We start from the raw sequence: 14,766 nt of genomic DNA, 5'->3' as shown, positions 1-14,766 counted from the left end.
CGTGGAAAGTTCTTTACACAGAGGGTGGTGGGTGCCTGGAACACGTTGCCAGCGGAGGTGATAGACGTAGACACGATAGTGTCTTTTAAGATGTATCTGGACAGGTACATGGATGGGCAGTGAGCAAAGGGATACAGACCCTTAGAAAATAGATGACAGGTTTAGACGGAGGATCTTGATCAGCGTAGGCTTGGAGGGCCAAAGGGCCGAAGGGCCTGTCCCTGTGCTGTAATTTTCTTTGCTCTTTGTTCCATAACTGAGTACTTTTGTTCACCTTGCACTTTTAATATCTTTAATATAACTTATTATTTAAGACAGATTTTAATTGTTAGGACACATAGTCTTTAATTTTGCTGCAGCCAAAGTATTTTGATTTAAACTGTGAACCTTGTGGATTTATTCTTGCAGTAAATAGCTGGGTTTCTGAACTGAGAAAACAGTAAACATGTTGTGTAAAAAACAATAGCTATCTATTTGAGCTATCTCAAACAGTTGACTGATTCCTTCCACCCAACAAATCTGCAGCAGGTTGTGACATAAACAACTATTGGCAATATCTACTTGACCTCAACCTTGACCTCGCCAATCTGCCTGTCACTGACATATCTGTCCTTGACAGTATCAGCAGGAGTAAGCATAATACAATCTTAATGGAGGCAAGGTCCTTTCTCCCACTGAAGAGACTCTACCACTGTGATTTTTAGCATTGTCTCTGATCAAAAGGGATTGATTCAAGAGTTCTGAGGGAAGGTCATGATTACTTTTAGCATTTTGATTTTAATTGTGATTCAAAGAGATCTAGCAACTCAAGACTGGGCATGTATGAGGCGCAGTGGGCCATCAGCAGCAGCAGAATTGTACTCCCACACAATCTGTAATCTCAGAGCTCAGCATATCCCCCACTCAACCATTACCACCAAGTCAGGGGATGGGGGCCAGGCCAGGAGCAGTACCAGGTATCCCTGAACATGAGGTATCCACCTGGTGAAACAGAAGTGCAATATTACATGTCTGCTAAAGAGCGGGAGTAGCATGTGGGAGACAAGGCTCCTTGTCATCCAAACCCTTGACCTCTATAGAAGTCACATAGAATTGCCACTGCCTGGGGGCCCCCCTTCAAGTTAAACACCATGTGATTCATGGGAGATGGGAACATACTGGTACTGTCACTGGACTAGTCATTCAATGACTCAGGCTAATGCTCTCGGGGATAAAACCAAAAGAACTAAAAGTGTGAAGTGATTCACTTTGGAAGGAGAACAGAAATACAGAGTACTGGGCTAATGGTAAGATTCTTAGTGGTGTGGACAAGCAGAGAGATCTCAGTGTCCATGTGCATAGATCCCTGAAAGTTGCCACCCAGGTTGATAGGGTTGCTAGGAAGGCAGACAGTGTGTTAGGCTTTATTGGTAGAGGGATTAAGTTGCGGAGCCATGAGGTCATGTTGCAGCTGTACAAAACTCTGGTGTGGCCGCACTTGGGGTATTGCGTACAGTTCTGGTCACCACATTGTTGGAAGAATGTGGAAGCATTGGAAAGGGTGCAGAGGAGATTTACCAGCATGTTGCCTGGTATGGAGGGAAGGTCTTATGAAGAAAGGGTGAGAGACTTGAGGCTGTTTTCATTAGAGAGAAGAAGGTTAAGAGTTGACCTAATAGAGGCAAACAAGATGATCAGAGGATTAGATAGGGTAGGCAGTGAGATCCTTTTTCCTCGGATGGTGATGGCTAGTATGACATAGGTTGAAATTGGGGGGTGATAGATATAGGACAGATGTCAGAGGTAGGTTCTTTACTCAGAGAGTAGTAAGGGCGTGGAATGTCCTGCCTGCAACAATAGTAGACTCACCAAGTTTAAGGGCATTTAAATGGTCATTGGATAAACATATGCATGGCAATGGAATAGTGTAGGTTAGTTGGGCTTCAGATTGGTTTCACAGGTGGGTGCAACATCGAGGGCCGAAGGGCCTGTACTGTGCTGTAGTGTTCTATGTTCTATGTTCTATGATGGAATTCTGAAACAAACACAGAAATTGCTGGAAAATCTCAATAAGTGTGGTAGCATCTGTGGAGAGAAATCAGAGTTAATGTTTTGTGTCCATTCACCCTCGGAGAAAAAGATTGAGATTTTCCAGCAATTTGTTTTTTGTTAAAGCTCTAGGGACATGGGTTCAATTCCCACAATATGCCAGCTGCTGCTGTTTGAATTTAATCAATAAATCTGTAGTATAAACATAAAGGGAGTCTCAGCTCTGGTAACCAACAATTACCATCAAAAACCCATTCGGCCTCGCTAATTCCAGATCCACGGCAATATAGTTGACTTTTAACTGCCTCTTCAATGACTGAGGAAGCCATTTAGTTCAAGGGCGATTAGAGATGGCTAACAAATGTGGGCCTTGAAAGATGAAAGTACTAGCTCAGCAAGTATTCATTCAAGAAATTTCTCATCCTTACCATCGGTGAAGCTATATCTCTCCCATCCTGAAGAGGGCGAGCTACTGCAAGGCGATTGACTACTGTTGTCCATTGCTGAAAAACATACAAAACAGTTTTATAGGTTAACATGTTCAGAATCTTTAGTCAGAATAAATATGTGGGCTTGGCAATGATTCAGTGGATGCAGCCAATTCAGCGTGATCTTGCAAAAGTGAGGCATTTTGGTTGTTGGAGGACAATCATTTCAGCTCCGTGACATCTCTCAGGGTAGTATCCTTGGGATGTTTACGAATGGTTCCACAATGTTCAGCCTTGTTCACAAATCATTAGATATTGACACAGTCCATTCCCAATTTCAACAAGACCTGGACAATGCCTAGGCCTGGGCTGACAAGTTCCAACAAGTATTTGTGCCAAACAAGTGCCAAGCAATGACCATTTCCAACTGGAGCAAATCTAACCATTACTTCTTGTCATTATCATCAGTAATCCTCCACTATCAACATCCTGGGGGTTACCATTGAATGGAAACTGAACTGGACTAGCCACACAAATGCAATGGCTATAACAGCACACCAGATGCTTGAAATTTGGTGACTCACCTCCTGTCTCCCCAAAACCTGTCAACCATCTACAAGGCATGAGTCAAGAGTGTAATGGAATACTCCCCACTTGCCTGGATGAGTGCAGCTATAACAACACTCAGGGTAGACACCATCCAAGACAAAGCAGCTGCTTAATTGGCACCACATCCAGAAACATCCACTCCATCCACCACTGACGCAGTAGCAGCAATGTGTACCAATGGCAAAATGTACTGCAGAAATTCACCAAGGCTCCTTTTAATAATATCTTCCAAACACATGATCATTACCATCTAGAAACTCAAGGGCAACAGATGCATGGGAACACCATCACCTGCAAGTTCCCTTCCAAGCCACTCACTGTCCTAACTTTCTTAGCCACTATGTCTGCATCTCCCCAACTAACAGATACACAATTCTGCCTGACTGCTACTCTAGCTGATAGGACTGACTGCTATCTATTGCCCAGCCTGTAATTGCACACATCCCTGAATATGACCAGAGATAATGGGAACTGCAGATGCTGATGACCAGTTTGAGTGAATGACTGACCGTAAATGAGTCCCGGACTGTATGCCAACTGTGCCTGGTGACTGACAGTACCTGGGCCCTTGACTGACAGCACGGCCACCTGTACTGGAATAAGGTGTAGCTACTACCACATTCCAACAAGGCCATTTATTTGAATGACCGTACAGTGTGTTGGCCACACAGGTGGCTGGCATGTCCTGTGGGGGTTAGACTGATGTCTCAGTGTGTGCTGGGCAGGAAGCTGTCTCCCCTGGACTGATCCTGACTGAACAGCAGCCCGTCAGTGTGTCTGTACTAAAGAGCCCAGTGCAAGCTGTGAGCTGGGGCCTAGTTCCTGCTGCAGCTTTTCAAACCTTATTACTGCTGTACCCTGCAATACAGCTCTGTACTTTCTGAGTGAGTTGCAAGGGGACCAGAGAGGAGTCCAGGGGATCCAGAGGGGTTTGACAAATGCCGGGTGCCAGTGTCCATGGATGGGGGGTGGACAAGGCTGGTGCCTGTGGATCATAGATCTGTCCGCCATAGAATCCCTACAGTGTGGAAACAGGTCCTTTGGCCTGACTAGTCCACACCGACCCTTAGAGCATCGTACCCCGACCCATTCCCCTATAAGCCACCTAATCTACACACGCCTGATCACTATAGGCAATTTAGCATGGCTAATCACCCTAATCTGCACATCTTTGCACTCTGGGAGGAAACCAGAGCACCAGAAGGAAACCCATGCAGACATAGGGAGGATGTGCAAACTCCACTCAGACAGTTGCCTGAGTGTGGAATTGAACCCAGGTCCCTGGCGCAGTGGGGCAGCAGTGCTAAGCACTGAAACACCATGAAATGCCCTGAAATGCTGCTTGGGGCTGTGAACAGGAGATCTCTCACACGGGGAGCTGGAGTTACCGGGTCCCCACTCTGACTGCCATGTCGAGGATTCTCAACGGCGAGCTTGGTCAGCTCGTCTGTTACGATAGTAAGCTGCATATTAATGAGGTGATGTGCGGTTTTAATAAGAAATTTAACAAAGTATAATCCACCTTAATTGACAACCGGCTGCTGCCTGGTGGGAAAGTTTACCTCACCACTTGGCAATCTGATGAAAGGTGCAGCAATGAGCTGCCAACATTGAGATTCACCTCTCCAGACTGTGTGACTCTGCTTCAAATCCTGGCATATGCCAACCCCTCAGACCCCTATCAGATATCACTCAGGGTCACTCTAAACCTGAGTATTATCAGGATAATGATCCCAGTCTGTCATAAGAACATAAGGGCTTGGAGCAGAAGTAGGCCATCCGCCCCCTCGGGCCTGCCCTGCCATTTAATAAGATCATGGCTGATCTTCTTGAGACTCAGCTCCACTTACCCGCCCACTCACCATAACCCTTAATTCCTTTACTGTTCAAAAGTTTATTCGGCCTTGCCTTAAATCAGTGAGGTAGCTTCAACTGCTTCACTGGGCAGGGAATTCTACAGATTCACAACCCTTTGGGTGAAGAAGTTCCTCCTGATCTCAGACCTACATCTGCTTCCCTTTGTTTTGAGGTAATGTCCTCTAGTCCTAATTTCACCTGCTGGTGAAACAACATCCCTGCCTCCACCTTATCTATTCCCTTCATAACCTTATATGTTTCTATAAGATTTCCCCTCATTCTTCTGAATTCCAATGAGTGTAATCCCAGTCTACTCAGTCTCTCCTCATAATCCAACCCTTTCAACTCTGGAACCAACTGAGTGAATCTCCTCTGCACTTTTTCCAGTGCTAGTATATCTCTTCTCAAGTAAGGCCACCAAAACTGCGCACAGTACCCCAGGTTTGGCCTCACCAGGACCCTATACAGCTGCAGCATGGCCTCCCTGTTTTTAAACTCCATCCCTCTAGCAATGACAGACAAAATTCCATTTGCCTTTTTAATTACCTGCTGCACCTGCAATCCTACTTTTAGCAATTCATGCACAAGGACACCCAAGTATCTCTGTACAGCAATGTGCTGCAATAATTTTTACCATTTAAAACACAGTCCATTTTGCTGTTATTCCTACCAAAATGGATGGCCTCACACTTATCAACATTGTACTCCACCTGCCAGACTTTTGCCCAATCACTCAGACTATCTGTATCCCTCTGCAGACCTTGCTCTACCACTCATCTTAGTGTCATCCGCAAATTTTGACACACCACCCTCAGTCCCCGACTCCGAATCATTTATGTAAATTGTAAACAATTGAGGTCCTAACACTGATCCCTGAGGCATACCACCACCAAGCAGAAAAACACCCATTTACTCCTACTCTTTGCTTTCAACTGGTCAACCAATCCTCTATCCATGCCAATACTTTACCTGTAATACCGTGCAACTTTATCTTATGTAGCAGCTTTTGGTGTGGCACCTTGTCAAATGCCTTCTGGGAATCCAGATACACCACATCCACAGGTTCCCCATTGTCCACCATGCGATTAATGTCCTCAAAGAATTCCACCAAATTAGTTAAACATGACCTACCCTTCATGAACCCATGCCGGGTGTTTCCAATGGGACAATTTATATCCAGATGTCTTGCTATTTCTTCCTCAATGATAGATTCAAGCATGTTCCTTATTACTGAAGTTAAACTAACTGGCCGATAGTTACCTACTTTTTGTCTACTTCCTTTTTTAAACATTGGTGTCACATTGGCCGTTCTCCAATCTGTGGGAACCACCCCAGAGTCCAGTGAATTTTGGTAAATAATTACTGGTGCATTTGCAATTTCCCCCATCACCTCTTTTCATATCCTGAGATGCATTTCATCAGGGCCAGGAGACTTGTCTACCTTTAGCGCCATTAGCTTGCCCAGCACTGCCTCCTTAGTGATAATGATAGTTTCTAGGGCCTCACCTGCTATAACCTTCTTGCAATCAGTTTTCCGCATGTTATTTGTGTCTTCCACTGTGAAGACCGACACAAAGTAACTGTTTAATGTCTCGGCTACTTCCTCATTCTCAGTTATTAAACTGGCCTACCCATCCTCTAAAGGACCAATGTTTACCTTCACCACTCTTTTACAATTTACATATTTATAGAAACTTTTGCTGCCTGTTCTTATATTCTATGCTAGTTTACTCTCATAATCTGTATTACTTTGCTTTATAGCATTTTTTTGTGGCTTTCTGTTGACCTTTAAAGATTTCCCAGTCTACTCATTTCCCACTAATCTTTGCTTTTTGGTATGTATTCATTTTAATCTGATACCTTTCTTTATTTCCTTAGACATCCATGGCTGACTATTTATTTTCCTACTGTTCTTCCTTATCACTTGCTTCATTTAGCTGATGCTACCCATTGGCAGGATAAAGCCATTGACTTGTGATACTAGCAGAAGAAGCAGATGGAACTTAAATTGTGAATAGCCTCATCATACGTAATATTGTTATCACTCTGCGAAATGGATAAAAGTTGCTACCGAAATTAGGTTTCTGTGAGTTTCATCACCTTGGCCATTGGATTTGCTAGAATCTGATAAAAATTCAGATTTGTTTTTCTGTGCTCATTTGATGAAGTTTTAATACTTAATTTTATTCTAAAAACTGCGAAGGTTCTCACTGTCACTGATCAGAGATGCTGTGAATTTATCTCAAGAACAGTGGGCATAACTTAAACTTTCTGGGTAGGAGTAGGCCATTCAGCTCATTAAGCCTGCTCTGCAATTTAATACAACCATAGCTGATCAAAAATTTCAATGCTTTTTACTGACCCTTTCTCCATAATAGTGTCTGCCACAGGTAATCGGAAATCTATCCATCTCTGTCATAACCACACTGAGGTTCCACAGCATTCTGCAGTACAGAATTCCACACATTCACAACCTCCGAGTAAAATGATTTCTTTTCATCTTGGATCAAATTGCCACAGCTCTAACTCATAACTCATACCCCTTAAAATAATTTTAAATTAGACTCCCCAACCAGGTAATAAAGTGTGTTAATACTGCTACTGCAAAATGCAGCATTAAATCACAGGTATCTGGAAGCAATGTGGGAGACACATCAAAAAGCATGAAGGTTATGTCTGCAATCTATCTGCAAGCTATTTGTAAGTAATTTCATTAGGGCAATCCACTGATGGTGACTTCTTTCACTCTCACTTTTTTGCTAGTTTGAGTGCTCTAATATGTAAATGAAGAGAATCTGCTGACAGCTAATGTCTTTCATCGAAATAGACTAATGCATTTTGGACAGCTGGAGCCAGACCATTGTTAATTTGTTCAGTGAATGTCCCAAATACCACAAAGAAATGTTGTGATTTGCTTCCTCATGATTCACTTCACATGCTATATGCAATAATTGACTCAGCCAGATGTGTGTGTGTATATATAGGGGAAAAGTCTCAAAGAAATAAAACTGGCCGGATCACCCAGCATTGACCTTGGCACCAGAAAAAACAACGGCAGAAACAGCCCTGTCGACTCTGCAAAGTCCTCCTCAATAACATCTGGGGGTTAGTGCCAACACTGGGAGAGCTGTCTCACAGACTGGTCCACAAAAGCCTGACATAGTCATACTCACAGAATCAGGCCTTACAGACAATGTCCCAGACACCACCAACACCATCCCTGGATACTTCCTGCCTCACCGGCAGGACAGACCCAGCAGAGGGGGTGGCACAGTGGTATATAGTCGGGAGGGTGTTGCTCTAGGAGTCCTCAACATTGACCCAGGACCCCTGCCTTCAGGTTAAACAAGGGCAAGGAAACCTCCTGCTGATTACCACATACCGTCCTCCCTCACCTGATGAATCAGTCTCTCTGCAATGTTGAACAACACTTAGAGGAAGCGCTGAGGATGGCAAGGGCACAAAATGTACTCTGGGTGGGGGATTTCAATGTCCACCACCAAGAGTGGCTCAGCAGCAGTACAACTGATCAAGCTGACCGGATCCTAAAGGACATAGCTGCTGGACTGGTCTGTGGCAGGGAGTGAGGGAACCAAAAAGAGGGAAAAACATACTTGATCTCATCCTTACTAATCTGCCAGCTGCAGTTGCATCTGTCCACAACAGTATCGGTAAGAGTGACTACTGCACAGTCCTTGTGGAGACAAAGTCTCACCTTCACACTGAGAACAACCTCCATGGTTTTGTGTGGCACTATCCCCGTACTAAATGGGACAGACTTCACACAGATCTAGCAACTCAAGGCTGGGTATCCATGAGGTGCTGTGGGCCATCAACAGCAACAGAATTGTACTCCAGCACAATCTGTAATCTCATGGTCGGGCATATCCCCCACTCAACCATTACCATCAAGCCAGGGGATCAACCCTGGTTCAATAGAGAGTGCAGGAGGGCATGATAGGAGCAGCAACAGGCATCCCTGAAGATGAGGTATCAACCTGGTGAAGCCCCCAAACAGGACTACTTGAATGCCATAACAGCGAAAGCAGCAACTGATAGACAGAGCTAAGCGATGCCACAGCCAATGGATCAGATCTAAGCCCTACAGTACTGCCACATCCAGTGGTGAATGGTGGTGTGCATTTAAACAACTCACTGGAGGAGGAGGCTCCACAAATATCCCTATCCTCAATGATGGAAGAGCCCAACACATCAGTGTAAAAGATAAGGCTGAAGCATTCACAGCAATCTTCAGCCGGAAGTGCCGAGTGGATGATCCATCTCGGCCTCCTCCCGTGGTCCCCAGCATCACAGACACCAGTCTTCAGCCAATTCAATTCACTGCACCTGATATCAACAAATGGTTGGAGACATTGGATACTGCAAAGGCTAAGGGCCCCAACAACCTTCCAGCAATGGTACTGAAGACTTGTGCTCCAGAACTTGCCCCCCCCCCCCCAGCCAAGCTGTTCCAGTACAGTTACAAAAGTGGTATCTACCCGACAATATGGAAAATTGCCCACGAATCTCCTGTACATAAAAAGCAGGACAAATCCAACCCGGCCAATTACCATACTATCAGTCTCCTCTCGATCATCAGTAAAGTGATGGAAGGTGTCAGTAACAGAGCTATCAAGCAGCACCTGCTCAGCAATAACCTGCTCAGTGACACCCAGTTTGGGTTCCACCAGGGCCACCCAGCTCCTGACCTCATTACAGCCTTGGGTCAAACATGGACAAAAGAGCTGAATTCCAGAGGTGAGGTGAGAGTGACAGCCCTTGATATCAAGGCTGCATTCGACCAAGTGTGGCATCAAGGAGCCTGAGCAAAACTGGAATCAATAGATATCAGGGGACGAACTCTCCGCTGGTTGGAGTGATACCTGGCACTGAGGAAGATGGTTGTGGTTGTGGGAGGTCAGTCATCTCAGCTCCAGGACATCTCTGCAGGAGTTGTCAGGGTAGTGTTCTAGGCCCAACCATCTTCAGCTGCTTCATCAATGATCTTCCCTCCATCATAAGGTCAGAAGTGGGGATGTTCGCCGATGATTGCACAATGTTCAGCACCATTTATGACTCCTCAGATACTGAAGCAGTCCGTGTTCACAAACAACAAGATCTGGACAATATCCAAACTTGGGCTGACAAGTGGCAAGTGACATTCGTGCCACACAAATACCAGGCTATGACCATCACCAATAAGAGACAATCTAACCACTGCCCCTTGACATTCAATAGTGCTGCCATCACAAAATCCCCCACTATCAACATACCGGGGGTTACCATTGCCCAGAAACTCAACTGGACTCACCACATTAACACAGTGGCTACAAGAACAGGCCAGAAGCTGGGAATACTGCTCATTACATAGAACATTACAGCACAGTACAGGCCCTTCGGCCCTCGATGTTGTGCCGACCTGTCATACCAATCTGAAGCTCATCTAACCTACACTATTCCATGTACGTCCAATGATGACTTAAATGTACCTAAAGTTGGCGAATCTACTACCTTTGCAGGCAAAGCGTTCCATTCCCTTACTACTCTCTAAGTAAAGAAACTACCTCTGACATCTGTCCTATATCTTTCACCCCTCAATTTAAAGCTATGCCCCTCGTGCTCGCCGTCACCATCCTAGGAAAAAGGCTCTCCCTATCCACCCTATCTAACCCTCTGATTATTTTATATGTTTCAATTAAGTCACCTCTCAACCTTCTTCTCTCTAATGAAAACAGCCTCAAGTCCCTCAGCCTTTCCTCGTAAGACCTTCCCTCCATACCAGGCAACATCCTAGTAAATTTCCTCTGCACCCTTTCCAAAACTTCCACATCCTTCTTATAATGCGGTGACCAGAACTGTACACAATACTCCAAGTGCGGCCGCACCAGAGTTTTGTACAGCTTCACCTTAACCTCTTGGTTCCGGAACTCGATCCCTCTATTAATAAAAGCTAAAACACTGTATGCCTTCTTAACAGCCCTGTCAACCTGGGTGGCAACTTTCAAGGATCTGTGTACATGGACACCGAGATCTCTCTGCTCATCTACACTACCAAGAATCTTACCATTAGCCTGTGCTTTGCCTTCCGGTTACTCCTACCAAAGTGCATCACCTCACACTTGTCTGCATTAAACTCCATTTGCCACCTCTCAGCCCAGCTCTGCAGCTTATCTATGTCTCTCTGCAACCTACAGCATCCTTCGTCACTATCCACAACTCCACCGACCTTAGTGTCGTCTGCAAATTTACTAACTCATCCTTCTACGCCCTCATCCAGGTCATTTATAAAAATGACAAACAGCAGTGGACCCAACACCGACCCTTGCGGTACACCACTAGTAACTGGCCTCCTGGATGAACATTTCCCATCAACTACCACCCTCTGTCTTCTTTCAGCAAGCCAATTTCTGATCCAATACTCATCTCCTGACTCCTCAAAGCCTTTCCACCATCTACAAGGCACAAGCCAGGAGTGTGATGGAACACTTGCCACTTGCCTGGATGGGGTCAGCTCCCACAACACTTAAGAAGCTTGACACCATCCAGGACAAAACAGCCGCTTAATTGGCACTACCTCCACAAACATCCACTCCCTCCCCCACCGACGCTCAGTAACAGCAGTGTGTACTATCTACAAGATGCACTGCAGAAATTCACCAAAACCCTTCAGACAGCATCTTCTAAATACACGACCACTTCCATCTGGAAAGACAAGGGCAGCAGATACATGGGAACATCAACACCTCCAAGTTCCCCTCCAAGTCACTCACCATCCTGACTTGGAAATATATCACAATTCCTTCATTGTTGCTCAGTCAAAATCCTGGAATTCCCTCCCCAATAGCATTGTAGGTCAACTCACAGCAGGAGGAATGCAGCATTTCGAGAAGGCAGCTCATCACCACCTTCTCAAGGGCAGCTAGGGATGGGCAAGAAATGCTAGCCTGCTAGCAATGCCCACATCCCACAAAATGAATAGAAAAAAAAACAAAAAATTGTCTTTCTCTTATGCTAGGCTATTGTCTCTCTCAACTAGAACCCTCGTCCTCATCCCCTTTTGGATTGATGATTAATTGTTTGCGAGTTTAAGGCGAATGACACACACTAAACAAATGTACGTTTTTAAAATTGTACTTTAAACATTTTGATTCCTTCGCAACAAGTCCTTGGAGATTGATACAAGAAAAGATTACTGAGCAGAATAATTGGAGAAGAGTAGTCATAGAACGAAGTCTCCAGGAACCAGTTCAGTGAGAGTTTCTCTAATTGCCAAGTACCACATCACATTCTGTCTTCAGTTTAATGTCCCACATACTCAGCAGTTTCTGATCACAGTCACTTACCTCCCAAACGTGAGCTGGATCTCTTTGGTGGCAAGAAATGCTATTACTGATCTACCCCAAGGTATTACTCTGTTCACAGGATGTGGGCGCTACTGGAAAAATCTATTGTTCATCCTAATTGCCCAAGAGAAGGTGGTAATGAGTTATCTTCTTGACTATAACTGAGTCTCTAGCTAGACCACTTCACATGGCAGTTAGGAGCCAAACATTACTGTTGATCTGGACTTACAGGTAGGGCAGACCAGGTAAGGAGAGCGAAGGTGATAACCTTGTGGTATAATTGCTAGTTTATTAATCCAGAAACTCAGCAAATGTTCTGGGGACCCAGGTTCAAATCCTGCCATGGCAGATGGTGGTATCTGAATTCAATAAAAACAATATCTGGAACTAAGAATCCGCTGATGAACATGAAACTATTGTTGATCATCAGGAAAATCCATCTGGCTGACTAATATCCTTCAGGGAAGTAAATCAACCATCCTCACCTGGTCTGGCCTATATAGTTATTCAGTTCTTTTTATTCATTCACAGTACGAGGGCGTCACTGGCCAGGCAGCATTTAGTGCCCATCCCTAATTGTCCAGAGGGCAGTTAAGAGTCAACCACATTGTTGTGGGTCTGGAGTCACATGTAGGCCAGACCAGGTAAGGATGGCAGTTTCCTTCCCTAAAGGGCATTAGTGAACCATTTGAGTTTTTCCAACAATTGGTAATGGATTCATGGTCATCATTAGACTCTTAATTCCACATATTTTATTGAATTCAAATTCCACCAACTGCTCATGGTGGGATTTGAACGCGTGCCTCCAGAATGTTATCCAGGCGTCTGGATTAACAGTCCACTAGGCCATTGCCTCCCCTGTAGTATTGAGTTGTATCAATTGCTATGATATCTCAGCAAAGAAATGAAACTATATCATCTGTAATTGACCTAGGTACCAGAAAAGACAACAGCAGAAATAGCCATGTCATCTGAAAAGTCCTCCTTACTAGCCACTGGAGACTAGTGCCAAAATTGGGAGAACTGTCTCACAGAGTGGTCAAGCAATAGCCTGACATTGTTCTCAATATTACAGACAATCTCCATTGAGTTGTGTGGCACTATCACCATGCTAAATGGGACAGACTTCACACAGATCTAGCAACTCAAGACTGGGTAACCATGAGGCGCTGTGGGACATCAACAGCAGCAGAATTGCACTCCAGCACAATCTGTAACCTTGTTGCTTGGCATATCCCCCACTCAACCATTACCGTCAAGCTGGGGATCAACTTGGTTCAATGGAGAATGCAGGAGGGCATGCCAGGAGCAGCACCAGGCATCCCTTAAGATGTGGTATCAACCTGGTGAAGCCCCCAAACAGGACTACTTACAATCCAAACGTCATAAGCAGCAAGTGATAGACGGAGCTAAGCAATTGCGCAACCAATGCTTTGCAGCGCTGCTACATCCAGTCATGAATGGTGGTGGACAATTAAACAACTCACTGGAGGAGGAGGCTCCACAAATATCCCCATTGTCAATGATGGAAGAGCCCAGCACATCACTGCAGAAGATAAGCCTGAAGCTTTTGCAGCAATCTTCAGCCAGAAGTGCAGAGTGGATGGTCCATCTGGGCCTCCTTCAGTGGTCCCAGCATCACAGATACCAGTCTTCAGCCAATCTGTTTCACTCCACATGACATCAACAAATGGTTGGAGACACTGGATACTGCAAGGGCTATGGGCCCTGACAACCTTCCGGCAATAATACTGAAGGCTTGTGCTCCAGAACGTGCTACACGCTTAGCCAAGCTTTTCCAAGTTCCTGACCTCATCACATCTTTGGTTCAAACATGGACAAAAGAGTTGAATTCCAGAGGTGAGGTGAAAGTGACAGCCCTCGACATCAAGGCTGTATTCGACCAAGTGTGGCATCAAGGACCCCTAATGAAACTGGAATCAAAGGGAATCGGGGAAACTCTTCAGTGTTAGAGTTATACCTGATGCATAGGAAGACGGTTGTGGTTGTCGGGGATCAGTTATCTCAGCTCCATCTCCAGAACATGTCCGCAGCAGGTCCTCAGGGTAGTGTTCTAGGCCCAATAGTTTTCAACTCTTCATCAATGACTTTTCCTCCGTCATAAGGCCAGAAGTAGGGATGTTTGCCAATAACCACCACATTCAATAGTGTTATCATCATTAACTTCCCCACTATCAATATCCTGGGGGTTTCTGTGGACCAGAGACTCAACTGGACTCACAACTTAAACACAATAGCTACAACACTGGTCAGACGCTAGAAGCAGTGTGGTGAGTAACACACATCCTGGCTCCTCAGAGCCTATACACCATTTACAAGGCACAAGTCAGGATGAGTGATGGAATACTCCCCATTTACTTGGATTAGTGTATCTCCAACAACTTTCAAGAAGCTTGACACCCGCTTGAATGGTACTATATCCACAAGCATCCACTCTATCTGTCACAGATGCTCACTAGCAGTAGTATGTACTATCTGTA

The 14,766-nt window shown here is 45.0% G+C and overlaps 1 protein-coding gene across 4 annotated transcripts in view; it reads right to left on the bottom strand.

Moving 5' to 3' along the window:
- vwa5b1 (von Willebrand factor A domain containing 5B1) overlaps positions 1-14,766 on the bottom strand; it is a 255,866-nt gene that overhangs the window by 11,462 nt on the left and 229,638 nt on the right. For all 4 annotated transcript variants that reach the window (XM_048561543.2, XM_048561545.2, XM_048561546.2 and 1 more), the window contains one exon: positions 2,457-2,531. In XM_048561543.2, the coding sequence (XP_048417500.1) occupies positions 2,457-2,531 (75 nt within the window). The remainder of the gene's footprint in view (positions 1-2,456; positions 2,532-14,766) is intronic.

This window comes from Stegostoma tigrinum, chromosome 28 (assembly GCF_030684315.1).
Source record: "Stegostoma tigrinum isolate sSteTig4 chromosome 28, sSteTig4.hap1, whole genome shotgun sequence".
Classification (NCBI taxonomy): domain Eukaryota; kingdom Metazoa; phylum Chordata; class Chondrichthyes; order Orectolobiformes; family Stegostomatidae; genus Stegostoma; species Stegostoma tigrinum.
This window is presented reverse-complemented; position numbering and strand designations above follow the sequence as displayed.